Source organism: Solea senegalensis, linkage group LG5, assembly GCF_019176455.1.
Source record: "Solea senegalensis isolate Sse05_10M linkage group LG5, IFAPA_SoseM_1, whole genome shotgun sequence".
NCBI lineage: Eukaryota > Metazoa > Chordata > Actinopteri > Pleuronectiformes > Soleidae > Solea > Solea senegalensis.
The window spans coordinates 13,643,019-13,667,164 of NC_058025.1; the positions used below are offsets into that span (position 1 = coordinate 13,643,019).

The 24,146-nt window shown below is 39.7% G+C and overlaps 1 protein-coding gene across 1 annotated transcript; it reads left to right on the forward strand.

The window, feature by feature from the left end:
* The first annotated feature begins 1,570 nt into the window (after positions 1–1,570).
* Positions 1,571–23,508, forward strand: LOC122769442 (BDNF/NT-3 growth factors receptor-like). Its single transcript, XM_044025967.1, has 7 exons — positions 1,571–1,613; positions 4,849–4,979; positions 10,873–11,045; positions 11,294–11,449; positions 11,840–11,924; positions 19,520–19,678; positions 22,271–23,508. Exons 1-7 carry the CDS (start codon positions 1,571–1,573, stop codon positions 22,454–22,456), a joined length of 933 nt encoding a protein of 310 aa, XP_043881902.1. The 3' UTR covers positions 22,457–23,508.
* The last annotated feature ends 638 nt before the right edge of the window (positions 23,509–24,146 follow it).

A 24,146-nucleotide genomic window follows, 5' to 3' on the forward strand; every position in this document is an offset into this window, starting at 1 on the left:
GGCTTTTTTCTTTTAGTTCCAGTACTTCAAACCAATATGTCATACAATACAACTAAACTAAGATTTTCCCTTTTTCAGTGGAGAGTGGATGGTTGTTTTACCACACCCTTTCGGCCTTACGTCAGCACCCCCGCGACCCTCATGTGGAGGATAAAGCGGTAGAAGGTGGATGGATTCAGACAGGAGATCCCATTAATAATTATAATAATAATTACAAGTGGAAAGTGAAGGGTGGTGGGATCTAGCAAGCAGACAAACTATCCTGTGTTTTAATAACATATTGAAAATATCTCCTTGACAACTCATGAAGCTGGAAACAAGCCCAAATACACAACTACACTTTATCAACAAGCCCAGAAAACCTGCAACATGACTACTAATATCTGTAAGCGACTTTACAGAAAAAACAAGCGAAAAGTCGCTTATAAAGAGCAAACGTATTAACTGTGATTATCATCCCATTGATGAGCAACAATTTTTCCCAAAACATTTACAACATCATCTGCTGTCCCTGGACTGAAGTACAAATTGTGTTTTTTTTTCCCTTTGTTATGTTTGTGTGTCATTTTTTCCATCATTTTCATCTCATATGAGCTTTGGGGCGTTTATATTTTGTTACGTCTAGGAAATGAGATTAACAATGGTTTGGAAAATGTTATTCACAAATCAATTTTTTCACTCAGTATTTAAACCCATCCATACAAAAAACACATTTACACACATGAATGTGACAACTGAGCACTTCCTGCAAGTGAGGACTGAGGGATAACAAGAAGGAGAAGCACTGAAAAGAACAGGAACAAATAAAATCAAGTTAACCAGTCATTGATTGAATGTTTTGACAGAAGTGGTTTGGAACATGAGAGTGTCTTTGACCCACCACAACAGTTCAAAATGGACAAATTCTAAGTCGTTCAAGCTGTTTTATATCAGGATACGGAGTCGTGGAAAGATGTTGGGCTGAGATGACAGAAGAAAGAAGGAAGAAAAAAGGCAGATGGCAAACAGGGAATTATTATGTCCCGAAACATTCATTTCTTTTTGTTTTTTTATAAGATGCTGACTGTGGTGGATGGGCGTGAGAGGTGGCTCCATAGGGGGACGTGCTGAGATCGGGGGATAGGAAAAGGACAGATGGAAAAAGACAGGAGAGGAGGTGGTTGATGGAAAATGTTATTCCTCTTGCTGTTAATGTTGTAAGCGCTGTCATGAACAAGTGATGGAAAAAGGCGGACGCAGCAACAGAATGAAGGGGAATAACGTTGATTAAAAAATGATAGGTTTAGCAGCTGAGGGGAACGGCGATGGGGAGAGATATATCATGAAACAGGGGGATGCTAAATATGGAAAGTGAGCAGATAATGAGGCCTGATGGAAGGTTGCTAAATGAGAAAGTATGACAAGCTTGGAAAAACGGGCGCTAATTTAGAACAACATCATCAAATAACAGTACAAAGTTTGGTAAATGGGGAATCATATTTCTGTAGATGTTAATTAGGGACACTGATTGAGGATAAGATAATAATATGTTGCACTGCACACAGAGATATAGTTTAACAATGACTGTGGAATGGGAGGAGGAATGCAGTGGCAGAAGCTCATTTCCGGCACAGGTATTTATATATAAATTCTTACATAAATTAGAACAATGAAACACGCTAATTATGTAAAACTGAATATGATAGTGTTTTTTTTACAGTGTAAATGTACAAATGAAAATGGTCTAAACCGCAGAGCAAATCACACAACGACCAGCTATTTGTCTACAGACTTCCCTCGCAAATCAAAAAACAATCAAAAACTGGTTCCACCTTTCAGACCGTTCCTCCAAGCATCATGCAGAAGCCCACCATCCACGCCCACCCACTGCTCCATTGACTCCCAGAGAAGCTGAGCTTCCCTGGAAGTGAGGACTTTGTCTCACATTCGAGCCCACTGCAGTGAAAAAAAGCTATTCTGTGTCACCCCATAGAGAACAGTTGAAGTTGAGCTTCAAGTGGTTTTAATGCGGAGGCTGCTACAGGAATACGAAAATCTCGTAAGACGATACGTCACCCGCAAACAGCTGATTCTGAACTAGCTAGTGGCGTGTTGTAATCGCGTCCTAGCACATGTTTAGTATTGAAATGTGAATACAACACAGTACATGTATGACCACATTTTAGAGGAAGCTGAGCTTCAACAAAAATTAACACAAATTTTACACACTGTACTTTTAAAAATGACGGTATGACGTACTGTAAACCAACACCAAAATTTTTCCGCTGAAGGGAAAAAACATAGAAAGCAATTGGGGAGGCATTAGTCTGCACATGTCAGTTTATTTGCTGTTTGGGGGTGTTAATTAAGGAGAAGTAGTGCGAGGCATTTTCATGGGTGAACGCTTACAACCGAACCACACTAAGAAACAGTGTGGTGAGGTAATTAGCTGGTTAAATGTTGGGTCTTGAGGGGATGTGGATTTAATGGGCTGCTTTCGCACAGGGTATTGTGAAAATGGGAGTGCTGTTGTTTTTTCTGTTTTTGTTTTCTTGAAGACTCTTCGTCATGAGCCGAAGATAGAAAATGTAAATACGGATCTTTAGCCACATTTACTGGATCACAGTTGGATGACCAAACAGAAGGACAGTTATAAAGTTGAGAACCAATGCATTTTGAGGAAAGATGGAGATTTGATTGGCCAAACCACCACCGTCAGGAAGGCATCATGTAAATGCGATGTCAATCCACATATAACAATTATGTGGGCGGATATAATAATCACATGTGACCGTTCCAAACCAGTGAAGTAGCAGCTGGGCAGGAAGTGGCCATTAGTCAGTAAACAAATGAAACAGTCCTCTCCTCAGTCTTCAGCTGCAGATGTTATTCAAGATAGTCATGGATGGAGTGAAGACGACAACGGAAGAAGCTCACATTTATGCCTGTAGATACTGTTTTCAACTTGTAGTAGTTTTAGTAGTGTTTATTTATTTATTTATTTATTTCGGTCATGACATTTAGATCACTCATCACACAACAGTGCAGTTCACACAATATGCATAACCGAAAGGGAAAGCGGGAGAAGCAAAGCTTATATATATATATTGTATATAAGTATATTGTAGGTTTATGTTTTATCAGCATGATGAACAATATAATCAACAAAATCATCAGTGAAGTTTTTCTAAGAAACACCTTTTCTCTGCAACTAAATCGATTGGGTTTAGGCCCTCGAGCACTTTAGGAAACATCGACATCTGTGTTTGACCGATAACAAGTCTTTGAACGCTCAACACTTCTTTACAACTTAAGCCAAGTTCACACAACATGATTGTCAAGTGTATGTGGACACTCACAGACTTTCACCAGCAGGAGACAAGAACTGCTGCATCTTCAAAGCTCACATGATACAAACACACAGATTGTCTGGTGGGTGTGTTCTCCAAAAAAATCTAACACTGAAAATGAGATGCTTTTGGATATCTGATGGAGACAAGCAGTGGTTTTCTCTCCCTGCCTCCCTCCCTCTCTCTCTATGTGTTTGTCCGTCTGTCTGTACAATATTGGGTTATGGTGGACTTCAGTTGCTTACAGCGTAGATCGATGCAGCCTCTGAGAGTCTAGCTGGGCTTTAATGTGATATTCTGAGTGGACAGCTTTTCTTCAAATGCACCTCTTAATCACATCACAGATAAATCTCAGATCTTCTTGTCCCCCCCACTCTCTGTCAGTCTCCCTCTCCCTTTCTTTCTCTGACTTTCTCTGTCCAGTGTGTGTGAATGTGTTCCGACCTCTCCGAGTACATGCCATGAGCCATAGGATGAATGTATGTCCTTGCAAGCACAGAGCTGCTCATCTGTCCTTTATCTATATATGGCTATAGTACGGGCACAATGTTGTTACTCATTTTTTACTCATTCCAGAATAAAACCTTGTATCATCATGGTCAGATGCCAAATTTTATAAAATGGCAAAGAGTCACGAGTTACTAAGCAACAGAGAGCAGGTTTCCCAACTCTGATCCAACTGCGGGTGAGCAGAAGAGAGTGAGACAAAGAAACATATTTTCAAATACAGGATCAAAGGAAATTAAAAAGGTTAGCGTATTTAGACATGAAAAAAATAACAAGTGCAACAGGAAAAATATCCTCATGCATCTATTAAATAATGATCTCCCTTCTTATGATCTAATAAAATTATTATATATTTTATTGTTTTTCTACCGCAAAACAATAAAATATATAATAATACAAGAAAATTTACATGAACAGAAATACAGAAAGGGAAAAACAATGGCAACTTAAAAAAGTGAAAGAAAACATTTATCTCTTTGTGTAAAAACATTGGGAATAAGACAATGTCAAATATTTTATATTAAAGAAATTACATTTGCACTTCAGGGATTCATTAAAATGTGCTTTTTCAAATTGAAGAGAGACAAGTTTGTTGCAGCAGTTCAATGACAATGGCACTAGAGTTTGTACATCTGTTAGATCATCATCCATGTTCAATACACTTACCATACCATATTTTCCAAAACATCTGTTTTGATACCTGGTACTGTAGCATGTGGTCACCCACAAATCCTCCCCAAATCTGGGTGTAATCTATTAATCTTTTCCTACAAATGTCCACATATTTACTCCTTTAAATCCTCTGGCCTTGGTTTTTACCCTTGAAATTGGATTGGTCAAATAAAACAACATATATAGTAAAGTGTAATATTTAAGTTCTACTTGCAACTGTCAGAACTGTGACCTGTGGACTTTCCACACTAACAAAGGTGTAAATTGTGAAATTGAAAGTATGCAGAGTTTCTGACACAAAATGGCCAACGTGTATTTTATTTCTCTCTTTGTTCAACAGTCGTCCAGCATATTAAGAGACACAACATTGTGTTGAAGAGAGAGCTTGGAGAGGGAGCCTTTGGAAAAGTCTTTCTGGCCGAATGTTACAACCTCTCCCCTGACCAGGAGAAGATACTGGTGGCTGTCAAGGTAAACTGGAAGTTTAATTGTTCAATTTGGTATATTTGTCTACATGAGAAACACATTTAAAATCAAAATGATGAGTAAGTGTCTGGTGTGTCGCTGATTATACGATAAAGATATTAAGAGGTTATATAACTACAGCAATCCAGTGTTTGTCCCTTCTTAATGCATAAGGTTACAGTGTGGGTAAGTTGGATTGTGGGTGAAAACACATCTTTACCACTCATCAGTTAGATGAAAGGACACAATCTTTTCCCTTTTTTTTATGGTCTTATAAACTGAAGGCCACACATGAAGGACAGGTTGTCTTTGTGATAAGAAATAGAAAGCCATCTCATCTGGATTACAAAGAATGTACTCCAATACACGAGGACTCCAGTTTCACGATAAGACGTTTTGAAAATTCCTGCTCCTGCAAAATGTTTGGTGGCACCAAAATAAAACACATCGACGGTGAAGTTATTTCCTTATTGACAGTATTTTGCCATTCGATCTGATGCCCGAAATACATTAAAACTATTGAAAATACACCTGATAATCTAATGTTCCCTGAAATGTATACATGGTCCTCTTGAAGTGAATCCTTTATGTGGTGTCTGTACAGTTTCTGGACTCATGACCTCCATTTCCTCTACTGTTGTTACAAAGTCACTTCTTTCAAGTGTTTTTTTTTCCTGCAAGTGAAAGGTGAAATTACAGTGAAACCACTGACTTCCGGGGTCAATCATCCCATCACATCTATCTATCCATCTCTCCATCTCTCCATCAAGCACACTCTCACTGTTGGTGTGTGGTGAAAAAGGATCTGATTGGTGAAGAACTTCTCATTAACAATACATGACCTGTGATAGAACCCCACGCCCCCCAACCACCCCCCTCTGCCCCACACTTCCTCTTTCTTCTGTGCCTCTAATCCCACATTTCAACCTGGATAAAACAGATCTTATAAAATGTGTAGAATCTACATCTACTCCCATGTCAATCAACTATGGGAATGCAAGCAATGCAAATTCCTGTGTAGTTTCCAACATAACTGTATGACACATTCATCTTCCGACCACCAGCATAGCCATTATCCATGAATGTTTTTCAATTTGTTTTGTTTTCAGCACATTCCTGATGACACAATAATGGACAGTATATAAAAATGGAAGTAGTCCTCTGGTTACAAAATAGAATGAAGACTTGAGAATTACAATATGGCAGACACCATGACAGTTTTTGAGTACAAACTGGAAATTCACATCACCTACAACCAGGCACTTCTTGCACAGATCTAGCTAGAACTGTGCAATTAACACTTTCACACCTAAGCCTCAAACTTGAGGTTAAAAAGACTTATTTTAACCAGACAATGTCCTGTGAGTAAGTGCCTATTTTCCCAGAATAACTCTCAATATGTCGTATGTCGTGGTGTATTAATGATTTTAAATGAAGAAAAACAAATGGTTTTATTTAGAAAAAACACTGAGAATTTTTGAGTTTTTGTCTCAATGTCCAAAAACAGGCCAAAAAATGGAAATTTATGTACAGACGTTTTTACACCACTCTCCCCTTTGGTGCAACAGCGCAAGTGAAATTACTGTAATAACCACTAATAACTTGTGTTTCAATTACAATGATGGCCCCCAAACGATTAACAAACCAAAATAATCGCACGTATGACTACCACATTATAGTTTGGCTTACTTGAAGCACTTACTTACTTCTAGCTCTTGTTTGTACCCAAATGTTTAAATGCACTTATTATAAGTCGCTTTGGATAAAAGTGTCTGCCAAATGACATGTAATGTAATGTAATGATTGAAAACAAAAGGATTATTACTAAACGGGGGCTTTTATTCTGACACATTTGTTGTGCTTGTAATAGTGCTTGATTTCCTGTCCCTGTCCTCATCATTCAGTGGAATGATTTTAAGGTCTATTAATGTTCATGTTTATGATACAGTAAATTTACACTTGTTTTAGATAACCATGATGTCAATTTTGACCCAAATAATCGGGATTATTATTTACCCATAATCGAGCAGCCCTAGTTCTTAGCTTTCATCACACTTGTGTCCACTCATATGTGTCGTGCGTCATTGTCAAGTTTCCTCTAAATGGGAACACAATTTACAAAACATACATCATGTTCTGTTGAAGAAGCAGAAGCAGACACTAGCGATTTAGTCCATTAATTCCGCAGGAAAATGTTAACTGACATTATCAATCAAGTTGGCTCATTTCCCCATAGACCTTTCATTCAGAGTTTATTTCTATATATGGAGACAATTCATGCATGACTAACACCGGGATGGAAAAAAAAATACCACCAGACAGACCAATCATTGGTAATGGGAATTGTGTTAATAGCTTTTTTGGTGGGTTTACGGTTTTACAAATCTGGGGTACTTTCTCTCATTTTAGTGTGAAAAAGACCTAAGTCTCTCCGTCACCTGGCATTTCCCATCTGTATTTATCTTGACACATTCCTCCTCCAAAAATACTCCACTTTCGTTTCCCCGTCCTACACTTCCCGTTTCCTCTCCATTTTAGCTCTAAACGTCTCACCGCCTCAGTAAAATTCTATGCCAGCTGAGCTTCGGTCTATAAAATATGCACCTGAAAATCCTGGGCTGAATGTTGGTGACTGTACGTCAAACAGGCATCATTTAATCAGCACATAACTTACACTAAACTGTACCATATGCACCGATTCATGGTGTCAATGAATCACATAATCGTTAGTGTCGTGTAACTGATTTAAGTCTCAATTCATCTTTTTTTTTTTTCAATTGGCTAATGCACTACCTGCTCACTGAGTGCACCATATGCTCCTCCTGCTCTTTTCTTCTTGTCATTTGCATGACTCACCATTTCTCATCTGTTGTCTTTTCATCCCATGAATGAAAGAAAAAACAGCTTTTATAATTAATGACGACGATTCACCTTTAAAGGGTTGATTCACCCAAACTGACTTAAAGGGGGCTGTTTAAAAAAAAAATTAACTATTATTCTTGTTGTATATGTTTTCAATGGGTAAAAGCCCATTATTGAGGTTACGGGCAACACAATACTACATTAATCAGCTAGTGAATGAAATGCATTTATTCTAGATTGAGCAGAATAAAGCTTAAGGTCTTTAAAAAGTCATTGGTGCCTGGAGAGGAGAGATCAAAGCTGAGGTGTTTCTGCTTCTTAGCCAAATCCCCTTAAGTCCTACTCTGGTGATGACAGTGGTCACCTGGTGGTTAAGTGATGAAGAACAATGGATCAGATGAGAGGGTGTAGACTTTGTGGAGATGGGGAGGTGCAAGGTGCACACATATGTGCCCAGTAGACTGCTTGTGTTTGATCGATTATTTCTTTGTTGTAACAATGTTTCTTGGCATACCGTTATACCGTTGGAAAGCCTGTTTATTTCCCTCACTTAAAAGGTTAGCTTATTCTGCCATTGTCTCTTGTGTGGCATCTCCCATACTGGAAAAACAATTCTCTTCATCATTGGAGGCAAGCTCAATGCAGAGAGATATCAAGATGAGATTGTGCAACCACAGTCTGGACCAAACACTGTCCTCCAAGATGACAAGACTTGGGTTTATCAGAGACTACCTCCGGAATTTGGGAGTCAAGATGATGGAATGACCTGCCTGTAGTCCTGAACTTAACCCCATTGAATACATGTGGGATCAGCTTGGGTGTGACAACACAGCCACTGACTGGCTGATTGACCAAGCTGGCGACCAGCATGAGGAGGAGGTGGTGCCAGGCTGGTGTGGCTGTGCATGGTTCTTCCACATGCTACTGAGGCGCCTGTTTGTTCAACAAATAAATTGTTAAAATGCCAATATGCCTTGTTCCTTCAGACTTCAATCATCCAATCCAAATAAATGACAACAAACAAGAGTCCGTAGCAGAATAAGCTGTTTGGCATTGGCAGAGAAGATTTGGGAAGTTTTTCATGGACGCAACCCACAACTCTGCTGCTCATCCTGCAAATGCTTTGCAACAGTTTAAGACTTGTTACAACAAAGAAGTAACCAACCAAACACAAATGTCCTTATTTTTGTGCTAAGTTTATAATATGTGACTTTTGAGATCCTCCCAGTGTGTACAGTGTCTCGTGTATATACTGGACATATGTTCTATATGTTATGTACTATATGTTGACTTTGTCATTTATGGTATAGAAACATGTTCTTCTCTCCACAACACATTACAATAACCTACGCTCACTAATAGAGCTTAATGGCTCTGGTTTTAGAGTCGGCCATCAATCACCAGGTCATCCATAATACAGAAGCAAGTTTTGCTATTACTGTATATTACACACTGAGCAGCCATCGATCACTGCACACTTTTACATAAGCAGCAGATGAATGCAGATATATGCATTTGCATACCCGTCCATACACACTTTCACACTTACATGCCATCAATCATGAACACCTTCCGCTTTCAATGATGTTGCCTTTCTCACTCATAAAGCGTAAATCACCACACTCACGGGCTGGACGTTAATGTGTGCGGACTGGATAACTAACAGTGCAAAAATATGGCCTTCTGCTTGGGAAATAATGCAACACGGACCTCAGAGACTACACAGTCTCTACGTTCACAGAGGTTTGTGACTCACTGGGAAGTCTCCATTGTATTGTTCATGAATTTAACATCGATGTGATTTGCTGAATGCAGAGATCTTTGTGCAGTTACCTGATTGAGCTCGGTTTTGCAGTGCAAGTCTTTGCAGAGAGGGGAAAACATTCTCTTTGATCAAATTTCGTGTCGCAGGTTTTCTTTTACCCGAGGCACAGTGTGTTATTTACAGACAGGACAAGTACTATGTTTCAGCTTCAACCGACCACCATCAGTCACGTGGTCTGCCTGTTGTCCCCTAAGAATTTCAGTGGCAATTTTAATACATCAGGTAATGCATTTACAAATACCTAACAGATAAATATAAAATAAAACCTGGGTTGCCAGGTTGTGTCTGGTTTTCTGGCAGTTGTAAGAATAAATGCAAAGGAAGGAACACTAGACTGGTTAATGCAATTGATTATCATCAGATAAGGATTTAGCAGCTATATATTAAGCTATTAATAACGATTTGTAAACCCTCTGTAAGTGTGGTGCACTGTAAATACTTCGGACAGTCATTATCACACACGCATTTCGAACAGAAAGGCCTTACGAAAGACATTATAACTCCAAGCATGTGTAACCTCCTCTATGGAAAGTCATCCCATATTTCCCATACATATCTGATATCACGTTTCAAACTGGGATCGGAACATCGTCTATACAGCATCTATACTGTAATAATCCACAGTCATTATCAGGCAGTATCCGATTACAGCTTGAAATGTACATGGTCGAGGCTCTGTTTCGCCTTAAATGATTGGCTGGAAATGTATGTAAGTGTTTTTCTGGCATCTCAGTGGTCTGTCTGGAGGGTCACGGGTCACTTCCTTCTTGCTGAGTTTTCTTGGTGACTCCTCCTTGTCATTTAGGTCTTTATTTGTAACTGGAGCTTCGATCTACAAAGTATTAAGCGAACATATATCCATGTCGTACTCTGTAGGAAGCCAATCAATTATTCATGTAAAGGACAAAAGGAATTCTCTATCATTTTTTTTCCCGTATCACTCTCATTTCCTGCTACTCTCTCTATCTCTCTGAACATAAGTTATGGAGAGATCCACCAGTACAACAGTGTTGTCTTTTGTAATGGTTCATATTAATATTAAGTACATCAATCAGTCTGCTCTGTCATGGAATCAGTCCTCACTCCGTGCCAGTGATCTCACAATGTGTCTGTCGAGTTGCTGGAACTAAATTGGCGACACTGCGTGTGGCACAATGTGTGAGTTTCTCCATTTGACATTTTCTCAAAGTGTCACTTTTTGTGTGTGCCCAGACGCTAAAAGAGGCCAGCGAAAATGCCAGGAAGGATTTCCACCGTGAGGCTGAACTACTGACCAACCTTCAACACGAACACATTGTCACATTCTATGGCGTCTGCGTGGAGAGCGACCCACTCATCATGGTCTTTGAGTACATGAAACATGGAGACCTCAACAAGTTCCTCAGGTAGGCTCTATGGCTCTTCATGACATGAAGTGGTCATCCATATGGAGTAGCAGTTATCTTGAAACATTTCCACCATGAAAACGTTAGGATCAATAGATGTTTTCTCTCCAATATCGATTTTTTTGAAAAAATAGAATAGAATAGCCTTTATTGTCATTGTGCAGCCAGTGGTTAATGAGTAATAAATAAGAATGTTGGAATTGTTTCTTCTTAAAAGGACTGACTCAGCTCACTAACTTGTCTCCCAGGGCTCACGGTCCAGATGCAGTTCTGATGGCAGAGGGCCAGACCACCAGACCTGTGGAGCTGACCCAGTCTCAGATGCTCCACATTGCCCAGCAGATAGCGTCCGGCATGGTCTACCTGGCATCACAGCATTTTGTGCATCGCGATCTGGCCACCAGGTTTGTCATGTACTCTGTTACTACACTATGGATAGTTTAGAACACAACATTTATTCAGGGATGAGGTGTCAAGAGACTTTGGAGGCCTTGACAATAAGGAACCTGCAACACTGAACCAAAGCAAGTAGTATTGGACTATGGGGTTTTCAAACCATAGTGTTGTTGCAGTCTCCTGTACAAAGCATATTGTTAATTTTAGGTGGGTCCTCACAAAAGTGCTGTTGCTGTCTATCAACATAATCATCGATTCTCTAAAGTTCGATTCTAAAGTCAAGGATCCATGAACATCCATAAATATAGGGACAAAAAGGGTTTTATTTTATTATTGAAGCCGGTTTTATATTAATTACACTTATATTATTATACTTTTTTCTTCCGTTTCTCTGACAGGAACTGCCTGGTGGGTGAGAACCTGCTGGTAAAGATTGGGGACTTCGGCATGTCCAGAGACGTCTACAGTACTGACTACTACAGGGTAGGTGTATGTGTCGATATATTTTTTGGCCCTTCTTTCAGACTCCCCCCCCTTCCCTATTGCATGTGTGTGTGTTCTCTGCTCCTCCCCTGCATGGGCATGACTGACAGAGATACACAAAGAAACCTGCTGTGGTACTGCAGGTCTATGACTGCAAAACAAGTACAATTTTAAACATACACCGTATTAATACTCTACATAAATACAATGACCAGTTTGTGTGTTCTTCCATCCAGTAGCACTGTAATTACTGCGGTGATAGGTTGCAGTGACTGTCACTTAGTTTTTGACTACCTAACATAGTCATTATTACTAGTATAATCTATTAAAAGTGTGTACTGGTATTACAGAGCAGATACATTCATTAGAAATGTGAACATGTCGGTCGTGCGCATGTCCAGGACATCTGTGAAAGTGTCTGGTTGAACACAAAGACACTCTTCAGCGTCTATACTAGATGCAACAGAGTGAACTCACAAGAGGAAGAACGCGCTGGATGCTTTCTTGGGTGATTTTAGGTCACAGCAAGTGTAATATTAGAGCCGTTTATCATTGCAGTATTTTCTGCCACTGAAAGCCAATATTTCATTCAGGGTTTTTCTTCTCTTTCTTATTTATTTGACAGTATAATTCGCTGTTGTTGAGCAGTCTGTTGTTCACCAGAGACCAGGCTAATGAGACAGCTGCATGACAAGACCAGACACATTTTAATACGCTCTCCTTGATGAAAGCTCCTCGTTAAAATTATAAGAAGAAAATTCAACACAATGATGTGTAAAGATTCACAATATATTAAAAACAATATTTACATTCATATTGCTATTACAATTTATAAACTATAAGAAGATGCTGTATTTTTACTGACAATAGGGAACTTAATCCACATTAACTCTATTCACACGGCAGGAAGTGTAATATAACACACACACACACACTCACACACACACACACACCTCTGTCATTTTTAGAAATGTAGCCACATTTCCTTTCTTAACAGCTCTTTCTAAAGTACCCCTGGAGATAAGTGTGTGTGTGTGTGTGCAGGAACATTTAGCAGCTCTACTGTGAGTGTCAAGATAACTCAGGGGTACAAGAGACAGCTGAGTGTGTTTTTTCTTTTGCACAGTAATCTGTCACCTTTCCAAAAGGGCAAATTCTAATAAATCGTTCAGACTGATTGATAGTGACTGCCCATTTGTCCAGCCCCTTTTTCCCATCCACTGTGACAAACTGACATGAATGACACTGACAGAACACTCAGGCAAGGAGGCCCAAAAGAGAAAACCAAGGAGCAGCCACTCACTAAATGGAAAAAAATCTTAATTTTGAGCAAATTTCAGATAGAGAACAAGAATCTATAGGAGTGACATTCCCAGAGACTGTCTGGGCCCACAGATGAGTCAAAGGATATTTCTTGGGTCTCCAAATAATACATGTGAGTTAAGCCATTATGGTGGATGTTAACTGACCTTTGCTTTGTTAATGAAATTAAGTTCACAAAAATAAAGACAAAACACAGAAATAGACTATAAGCTGCATCAGATATGCATTTTGCTCTCTCAACGATCAACAATCAGGAAATTAGTTGGAATTTTATCAGTCTCTTGGAAAAGAGATGGTGGTTGAAATATAATACAAAGCACACATTATGTTGTATAGTAAGTTGCTTTGATTTGGCGTCTTGAAAACATGAATCCCCATTCGAGGTAGGGCTTAACAATTAATTTGAAATTTTATCTAAAAATCACAATTGCATGGGCTACTGTCATTTTCAAATCGCAGGAGGTGCAATATTTGTTAAAGCCAAAATGTGTGTCAAAATATGATTTTAGATGAACTATCTTCTTGACCTATACACACCTTATTCTACAGTGAAGGGAATACCTTTCTTTTCTCACGGATCTGCTCACAAATCATACAGTAATCATTTTAAATATGTTTTTTGAATGAAAATGAGAATAATGATGTAAAAATGACCATCCCCTCTGATCATATGCGAATCATATCGCAACCGCAATTCCCGTCAAAATAATCGCAATTAGACATTTATTCAAAACCACTCAGCATTAATACGAGATATGCGAGATTGTGTATTACAATCAATAGATTTGGTGTTCTATGTAAAAAGCCTCTACATGATTTTAGATAGTAAATCATTTACTCAATCCAAAATTCTATAATCCTACAAAAATTAATGTATTTTTAGTCTGTGCGTGTGTCCACATTAAATCAGCAAAGCGTGGATGTACTTTCAGCAAACAGGGTGGGAATATTATGCTGGAGATTAGCCTATCTCCAGGCATTTTGGGGCCGTGTTGGTCTGACTGCCTGCTGAGGGCTGAATGTTTGCTGATCGAGGATAGTTAAGAATTTATGGGTGTTTTTAATAGGCCACCAACGGTTCCTCCCACTGCTGCCACTGGTCAGCCTGACTATGACAGATTGGCCAGCGTGTGTGTGTGTGTGTTTGCAGAGTGCTGCACAGCTGCACAATGGAAAAAAAACACACTTATTTTATGTTCTATGAACAAAATGCCATATTATGAAAGTGTGGTAGACCCCATTTAGACAAGGTTGGACTTAACGCTTATAAAATCAGATCCTAGCATTAAAAAGGAATCATCAGGACATCACTATGGAGTTGGAAAGTGATGTCATGCTATAGAGTATAGTTAGGCACATGGTCTCTTTGTGTGATTGATGTGATTCATTTTTAAAAACAAATATTATATGGTTAAAAGGCTTTTTTTATACTATCTATCTGTGTGACGACACACAGCAGTCTCCCTCCTCCTCCTCCTCCTCCCTTTCACCTCTCCTCAACAAAGGCTAAGCGCCGAGGCTGTAGTCATAGAAACGGGTGAAGGCAGTGGTGGTGAGGCTTGTAGATGTATCTAATGTTTCTCAGGAAAAAGTAATCAGTGAACTTCTATTTAGTAGTCTAAAAGCAGTGTGTGAGAAAGAGAGAGAGGTGGAAAAAGAGAGATGGGAGTGTGGGAGTCAAAGATGGCAAATATGAAGGGGAGAAAAAAGAAAGAGAGGGTGGACGGAGGAGAGGAAGGCCAAGGAGAGAGAATGGAAGACGCTGATGAATACACAAAATCAGTAATAGAATGATAAAGGGGAGGAATCCACCTGCCGAGGTTGGAGAGGAGGCAGCCAGTGGAGAAGACATCGCACAAGATAATTAGTAAGAAAATAAACACAGGAACACACAAGCACAGACTGACAGCAGTGAAACAGCCAAGCAGGGGAGGAGTACAGAGTGGTGGGAGGCAAAATACAGTGTGTGTGTGAGACTGTGGGGAGTATACTGTGTAGGGACTCAGTCATGCTCTTGCGTCAGACAGGAGCAAAGATGAGTCATACAGGAATCAGAGCTCCCCCACACCTCCACCACCTTCCCCAGTGCCTATATGTGTGTATGCATTTGTGGAAGAAAATAGAAGCAGGGGCGTAGGGACTGAGGGGGCTGTGGTGACGTCATTCAATTCCCTGTGTGGAGGAAGAAGAAGAAGAAGGCCCCGCTCAGACCTAGTATTAATATCTATTCTCAGTGAATCACATGTAGATTTAGCTCTAAGCATGACTGTTTACACCTGACATTAAATGTGTCCTAGATGGTTTTCCTGTGACCACATGAGATCAGATATGGTTTTGTGTGCCCTTAACTCAAATACACACTGATGTCATGTCTCTTCACAAGAACGAAATAATGTTTTTAAAGAAGCTAAGTGTACAGATGTTTCCTGTTGTCAACATGTTTGACAGACAGAGACAGAAAGGGACTGGCAAAGCCCGTCTTACACTGCTGTAACGTGAAATCCGAAAATATGACAATCAGTGTTAATTCTGTGATGATGGCTACAAATGAATCAGTGTGTGGGCACTGATCAGTGAAAAAAAACAAAAACAAAAAAACCTGTAGGTTAGTGGACATCAGCTAAGGAGGCGGATTGTCTTCATGCATGCTCAGAACTGTGGACACTTGCGTCTTCAAACCACCTTCGAATGAGGCTTTTATGAGCAGATCTGAGGATGCATTTGGAGGATAGGGACAGTTCACACCTGTACTTAGTGCAATCTGGACGTAAAAGGGATCACGCAGGACAGATGTTAACACCACGTGTTAATGGGCTCATAATATTTCTTCTGTTCACACATGGTATTCCTTACTTGCAGTATACAGTTACAATCCAGTTCACCAGCTTCCACTCCCAGTACAGACAGAAATAGATCAATGGCAGAGGTGTTTGGTGTTGTGATTGGCCAAATGGGATGCTTACACATGATGTTCAATACTTATAATTCTGTGATGTCATCTTACAGATACTATATGATGTTTATTTTTCATATTTCTGATCGGGTGGTATGTTTCTGTTGTTGTCCATTTTCTTGTGTGGTCTATGGAAGTAGAGTTATTAGTAGTAGTAGTTGTACATGGACAGATAATCACACACGCACTCTAGCTCGTCTGTGCAGATATGTGGACCTGGAAAGTATGAACTAAGCAATAGTCTGTCCTTCCTGCGCTCATCTTTGTTGTGACACACATGTTTTGAAATGTGGATCTTGAGCTGTAATTGTGCAGTTGCCTTCTGTTTCCACTGTGGTGGACCTGAAGGAACGTTTTTAATCGTCCACACCTTCAGCAGACAAACAAGGATGATATGATTCAACGCCTTGGATTATGTGGCTATGTGGGTGGGGCCCAACATCCAGTTGAAGTTGAGGAGGAGGATGGCACATTTATAGCACACATATTTATTTTCTCCATAAACGGATTTCCTGCCCAAAGGTGTGGGATGAAAGTAAATTAGATGCCTGCATTTGAATTGTTTTATATTTCTGACACAGAAAAAATCTGAAATTGAGCTAAACAATTTAATTTGGCCCCTGTATGTGTGAGAGTGTGTTTGTATCCTTGGTACTTATTATGGCATGAACCGGACCAGTAGTCCTCATAGAGACCAAAACCTGGTCCTAATGAGGAAGAACCTTATTTCTGAGGTACTGGTTAAGTTTATGACGCTAAGGAATTGCGGTGAGGTCAAGGTTATTGTAAGGTAAAACGCCTTGTTTAGGCTGGTGAGGCTCAAATGTGAGACACACACACACACACTAATGTATGAAAAGAGTTTTGTTTCCATGGCAACACAGAGGGCAATTAAGGTAGACTTCCCATGTCGCGATAACAGTAGAGTAGATAGGATTAGTCACACAAGTCCCTCCTACATCACATCCCATAATGTTGTCTTTTAACCAGTCTAGTTGCTATGGAAACTACAATTTCCAGGGGGTCACTACAGGGAGCCCACTGCCTGCATCTGCTTTATTTCTCCTGGCTTTTTAAGGCTTTCCTGAAATGTACAGGGAGTGGTTTCGCTGTAATTGTACTTATTTGTAACAAGGAGAGGGTGAGACAGTATGTGCGTCGTGAAAAAGAATGTGTGTGTGTGTGTGTGTGAGTGAGAGAGCGAGAGGTAGACAAGGAAAGCAAAGGAGACGAAGGCTGATGACGAAGCTTCTGACAGGAAAGACGCATGGTGCAAAGAGAGATGCACCATCCGTGGGACTGCTCTGCTGTAAATGTGACTTTCTTACATTTTGATGCCCCTTCTCTCCAACAGAAATGTGCAATGCAAAGATTCCCATTCCTCCTCCTTCATTCCCTCTTCTAGTTTCTTATAAATCAACCTTCTCGGAAGCACTGGCTTTTTCTTTCCCCCACCTGACATGCACTGCATCAATGCAACACATAATGAGGCAAAGTTAAGATTAATATTTTGAACCATCAGGAGAAATGATCAGCCATGATGAATAAAACAACGACTAATGCGTATGTGCAAATTAAGACACATCAGTGAATAAATGTTGCCAGAAAGTGTCTGTCTATCTGTCTGTACATTTAAAAAAAAAAATGTGAGCACATTTGCATTCAAAAGAAAACGAGGGAAATATAAATGAAACAGATAAACAAGGAGAGAGACAAGGCATTACAGAGCGAGAAAACCGAGGTCCTGGTTATGAATGAAATGAGCGCGAGCTGCAGAGACGACGGCAAATATGTTTCTCCCAACATAACAGTGAACCTGATGGCTATCTGACCGTGCACTTTTTATTACTCCATTAAATAACCAACTGACTAACATAGAAATAGGCCAAGTGTGGGTACCAAGCCATTAATAACAGACATAAACCTCAGAAAATAGATCGTGCTGTCTGTGTGGAATAGTGGAGTGTGGATCGGTTGGTTAGATTCATGTGAGGAGCGGAAATAAAAGGAAGAGGGGAGGTTCAATATAGAGGGAAATAGCATCAACACAAGGGGATAGATTTCATTTCACCCAGCTGTATTTTAAACATGTTAGGTTTGAAAATCTACTTTAAATATTTACCCCCTTAAACCTTGTTTTTTTTTTTTATTATTCATTAAAATTCATGCCCTGCAGACAAACATGCATGCTGAAAAGTATAAAACTAAGTTTTAAATTGAGGGAGAAATCTCTACATTTCTTAAAATGTTAAATATGTCTAGTTGATTTAATGAGTATTTCTCATTGGACGGAGCAACTGCGTTTGCTTCATTCGCTGTCTACGTATGACAGGTAAATTGATTTCATGAACTGCATTCTGCAGTTGCATATTTTCAGTGCCACTGCTGACTCACACGCGCACACATTTTACAACACTGAATTGTGATTGATAATCAGGGGGCTAATCACAGACTGCAATCAGTGGCATGCTAATTAGGTGTTCAGAGCTCAATGGCATATTTCAGGAGTGAGATGTGGCACAGTCAAATACACGGCACATTCCGCTGGATACTGCTGCCAGTGATGTCATGTTTTGAGTAACTTTTGAATAACTTTTTTTTAGCCATTGCTGCCCACAGTATCAATATCCCGCACCCTTCTCCCTATATTACTGCATAAATGCATTTGGTGAGACGGGAGGCATTTATACACTGACAAAGAGACAAACCTCATGAGCAGAGAAGCACTGTCCATTTGTGGGGTTTTGGCTTCTGATAGGATAAAGTGTTGTGGGATAAACAAGAGAAAGCCGAGCATACCCTAGCTTATTCAAACATGAATAAGAAGGAATAATAAGTAATTAAATAATGATATGACAGGATGCACATCAGATTTGTTGCATCAGATGCTTTTACGCGCAATATGTTGAACAGCTCAGCAACATTAGCACCCGTGTGGTTCTCATTCATTGCTCTTGGTTGTTTTGGAGCACATGTGACATTAGCCTCCAGTCATCGATGATAGAGTGCGCAGTTATAGTGACGTACAACGCACTTCGGAGTTGCGCCTTTTCGTACCGCCTATTTTTTACGTTCTTTAAAATCGGAATTTGGACATTCGAGAAAACTTTTACAGTGTTGTTTTAAAATGAATGAAATATGAAAAGTATGAAAAGCTGCATGCCCATGATTTAATAGAATATAGAGCATACATGTTTTGTTAAATGTTTAACAGCGCCCTAAATCTTTAGTATTTCCTCTGTTTACTCAACTCCTGACTGCTGACTGACTTTACTCTCTCTCTCTTTCTCCCTGTGCTATGCATGTGTGTGTTCAAAAGGTCGGAGGTCACACCATGCTACCAATCCGTTGGATGCCGCCTGAAAGCATCATGTACAGAAAGTTCACCACAGAAAGTGATGTTTGGAGTCTCGGGGTTGTTCTCTGGGAGATCTTCACCTACGGAAAACAGCCTTGGTATCAGCTCTCCAATAATGAGGTACAGAACAAAGTCACTTGTGCTACCACTTTGTCACCTATGAACCCACTCGTCGAGATGAAGTTGCAATATCTCGACAGTTGTGAACCTCGTGGAGATATCTGATCCATCACAATGACAAAGTAATGTAGCCAAAAGTAGAGAGCAACAACTTTATGTGAATGTTAGGAAGCAACTTCAGCCTAATAACGGCATACACGACGTTGTAGCCTCAAGGTATAGTGACATTTTTATTTGCAGCTAAACTAAATATTTGATCATCTGTGTGTGCAGGTTTCTCATGGGTATCTTTTCATGAATCATTTGGCCTGAGTCAGCTAGACTGAGGCTCGGAAATTCAGCAAGTTGTTTATTATGTGAACATGAATTAATTGTAAAGTAAGACAGAGAGCTGGGAGCAGGTTTTGCCGCGTTTTCCTCTGTGCAGCTGAAGTGTAGAGACCACTTTCTGGCATCGCTGTCAGGCTGGTGCAGGAGCAGATGTTTCTTTTGTTTCAAGTGGAAATGTGTTTGAATCCATGTTTTTCAAAGAGTCTCATAAAACATGCCTCTTTGTTTTGGATCACACTGAATTTTGTGGTAGGCATGGCACTGCTGCAACGACACTGCAACGACACTGCTGTCAATGCTTACATTCCCACACTGCATCATCGGATTACATTTATGTTTGTTTTTTGTGTTTTTTACATTCACTTTTGTGACATGCCATTGTTGTTGGTGTGTAACAAAGTCAGCGAGACATAGGTCCAGCACAAGACCATAGTCAGAGAAAAGGTCGACATCAAATGATGTGCCTGTACCCATTGTGTTTTTATTGACATCCAGTGAGTGTTAAGTCTGTGAAAGTATACATTTTAAAATGTAAATTTAGAGTATTATAAGGAAATCTGATTGTTATGAACCTATAATGGTGACACAGTGATTTCTTTTTATGAAGAGATGCTAATAAGAAAAATCATGACCTTTACCTAGACCTCTCCAGGTGCCTTTAATGTCCAAACTAAAACACAGTTTAGTCACTTTGCCTAAAAACCTGATTACTATCACCTTAACTTCTTCATAACAACTGTGTTGATATGCTTGTCTTTATATGTGTAAATACTTGGGTAAATGGGTTACTTTCAAAACATGATTGTGTATGTTTTTGTGTACAAGTTGTGTACATGCATTTTTTAAGGAGACAAGGTTATTCAGTCATATAGAGCGATGGCACTAAATAAGGATTTCCATTTATTTAATGAATAAAAAACATTAAATTGAAGTCTTCAACTAAAGCTTCCAAAGTTAGTCAGTAGACCAAAAATCAAGTGTATCTGTAGTCTGGTATTTTCATTGTACATCATAAGAGCTGGAACAATGCAAGAGATTATATGCATGTGATAAACTTAATGAGGAAAAATATAAAATTGTTTCACATTCTGTCAGTTGACTAAATGATTCACTGATCCTATATAACACTCACATTACAGCAAAATACCCAGACTTGCACAACGGTCTATAGCTTTTAATAATAAATAAGTCTTTACAGAACTCCCCTCTATTACAATCTGGGTCATGACACAGTTTCCGGAAAACACAGCTGTATCAGGGCCTTTCAACCCTTCACCTTACCCTTAGCCTTAACCACATGAACCTTCCTTCTGACCCCAACTCTGGTTACAGCTTTGCTACCAATTCAAAAGTCCCCTTATGATTGGACTAATGCGGTTTACATTTGAAATGAACCTTTCACCCTATTACATTTCTGCGGATTCACAGTTCACTCACCCTCTGACCTGAATGAGGTGCTGTGATATCTTTGACACAGGATATAGACTTTTGTTTTAGTATTAGATATCCACGATATACATACTCTGTTTCCCCATCACAGACTTACAAGAGCTTGGCAACGGCTTGGTTTTTGAAAATAGATAAGACCCATACAGATTAGATTTTTAATTATTATTTTTAATGATAATCTGGTGTTACATTTTTAATGGTTGTGTTATAATTGGGAGGATAGAGGTGAATTCATTCCACACACAGAATAATGCATTTAATGTTCACTGAAATAATTAAAAGCTTCATTATATTACAGGAACATAATGGTGTATTTATGTTGCTCTCCCACCACTGCTTAGAGATGATGTACTGCATGCTCCCTGTATTGCTTTCCTCTGCATATAGCAGTTAAATTTCATCTTCTTTATCCACAATTCTTTATCCTGAAGCATATTTTAAGCTCCGTTTTTCTAATCAATACAAAAAAGAAGGTATTATGTGTGCAGGAACAGTAAAATAATTGAACTGAGGTAACTCTATAAGTGGGAACTTTTTGGGAAAGTTATTGAGAAATTGCACCATTTGTCCAACTGACTTGTCTAGTAAAGTGTAACTTCACCAAAGCAATAAATAATAAACTCATATTTACTGACATTTTCTCTGTATGCCAGTGCTGCAAGGTCAAACAACTTCACCAAACAAATATCATATTCCCTGAGCAAAAAGGTTTTGGATTTCAACGAAGGAAATGCCTTAACCTTACCTTAACACCCATTCACATTAAACCTAACTACTTTATTTGTTTCCATGTGTTTCTTTCTTTCTTTATAGGTGATAGAGTGTATAACCCAGGGCAGAGTGCTGCAACGCCCCAGGACCTGTCCTAAAGAAGTGTATGACCTGATGCTGGGCTGCTGGCAGAGAGAGCCACACATGAGACTCAACATCAAAGAAATCCACTGTCTGCTCCTTAATTTGGCCAAGGCCTCACCTGTATACTTGGATATACTGGGCTGAACAAAGGAGGTGGACGGGAGAGAGTTGTGTGTGTGTGTGTATGTGAGGGAGAGAGAGATAGAGAGGTGTGAGAGGTCTGTGTAAGGATGGTTACTGTATATGTGCATTTGAGGCGACAGTGACACCTCTGAATATGGTGTCAGCGTCTGCAAGGTGCCGCTGTACAGGATGTAAAGCTATTATCAAACTCTTCAAGGCAATCAAAAGGTCCTTCTACCGAGCCCCAATCGTCTCTTTTCCTCCCTACCAATTTTCTGTCCTTTGTGCATCCGTACCCTTTCCCTCTGTCCTTCCTGAAGAGTAATTTAACTTTGGAGGAACAAAAGCTTCTCAATTCTTTTCAAATGCTTTAAACTGACTGGGGCTAAATTGATGATACCCGATTAACAGGACTTTAAATTGCCTGACTTCTCTATCGCTGCCTGTCGGACAATGGGACTCGTTTGAAACATCCGGCAATTTTAAAGGAGTCATGACGTGGGGAGGATTTGCAGAAGCGTGTAAATATGAGGGTGCGTGACCTTTCAGAGGAAATGGCTCTGTGAGATTTTGAGCCATAAGGACACTGTGTTTCTCCACTCACCCTGTCTGTGTATTTGTCCTTTCTTTCTGTCTGTCTGTCTGTCTCTCAAAACTGTACAACAGTATTATATGAAACCAACCAATATGACTTGTGGAAACAACAACATAATTAACACACAGATTAGCATATGGTGGATTAACAATAACAGAAAAAATGACCAAAAAATGGAAGTGGAAAGTAAACCAAATCTGGTTTTCTGCCTGTCAAATAAAGTTAGATGAGGGTTGAAATGGGGTGATTTCTGGTTGGCCAATTTTGCTACGTACAAAATGAACCAACAATGCCATGTCAACTGAGGCATAATGGAAAAAAATGATTCAGGAAGAAGGCTGAGGTTTTCTACTACACTGTAACTGAACGACTAATATACAAAATATAAAAAAAGAAAAGTCAAAAAGGCTGATGTATCTGATCTACAATATGTTGTCATGCAACAGATTGATATAAATGACTTTATGGATATAATGTACTCACATCTGCATACAGGACTCTTTTTATTTATTTGTGTTACGTTGGACTTTTGTTCAGGCATGGACTGTACATGTACTGTACTGTCATACAGTCCATGCAGGGTAACGCGATGATCAACCACCCAGCCCCCAGCAAAGTGACAGATGCTTCACGTGTGATGTCAAGCACTCGTGTCGGAGGTCAATTGATTCATTTGTCCACAGCTGTCCGACGATTGCGAGAAATTGGTGTTGATGGAGGGTGGTTGGGGGTGGGGCTTGGGGGGGGGTTTAAAAGTTGCTTAGGGAGGCTGGGTTTTGAGTGGTCAGATCACTGTCAGATGTGTGGGTGGTGGTGCTGTAGAAGGTGTGGTTCATTTGGTCAACCCATATTAAATCATCAAGGCTTTCAGCACTCAGACATCCTTGAAAACCACATCTCGGAGATGCACACACACACAAACACACACATGTTGTATACCTTATCCCGTCACCCCACCATCTCCACACTCACACACACTGAAAGACACTCAAAACGGGCCAAGAAGGAAATTGAATTGTGCATGTTTTATTATTTGAGCGGTGCAGTGCTTTAGCCAGGCCCCCGTCCTCTGTAATGGTGTAATGTATATTTCATTACAGCCTAATGGGCCCCATT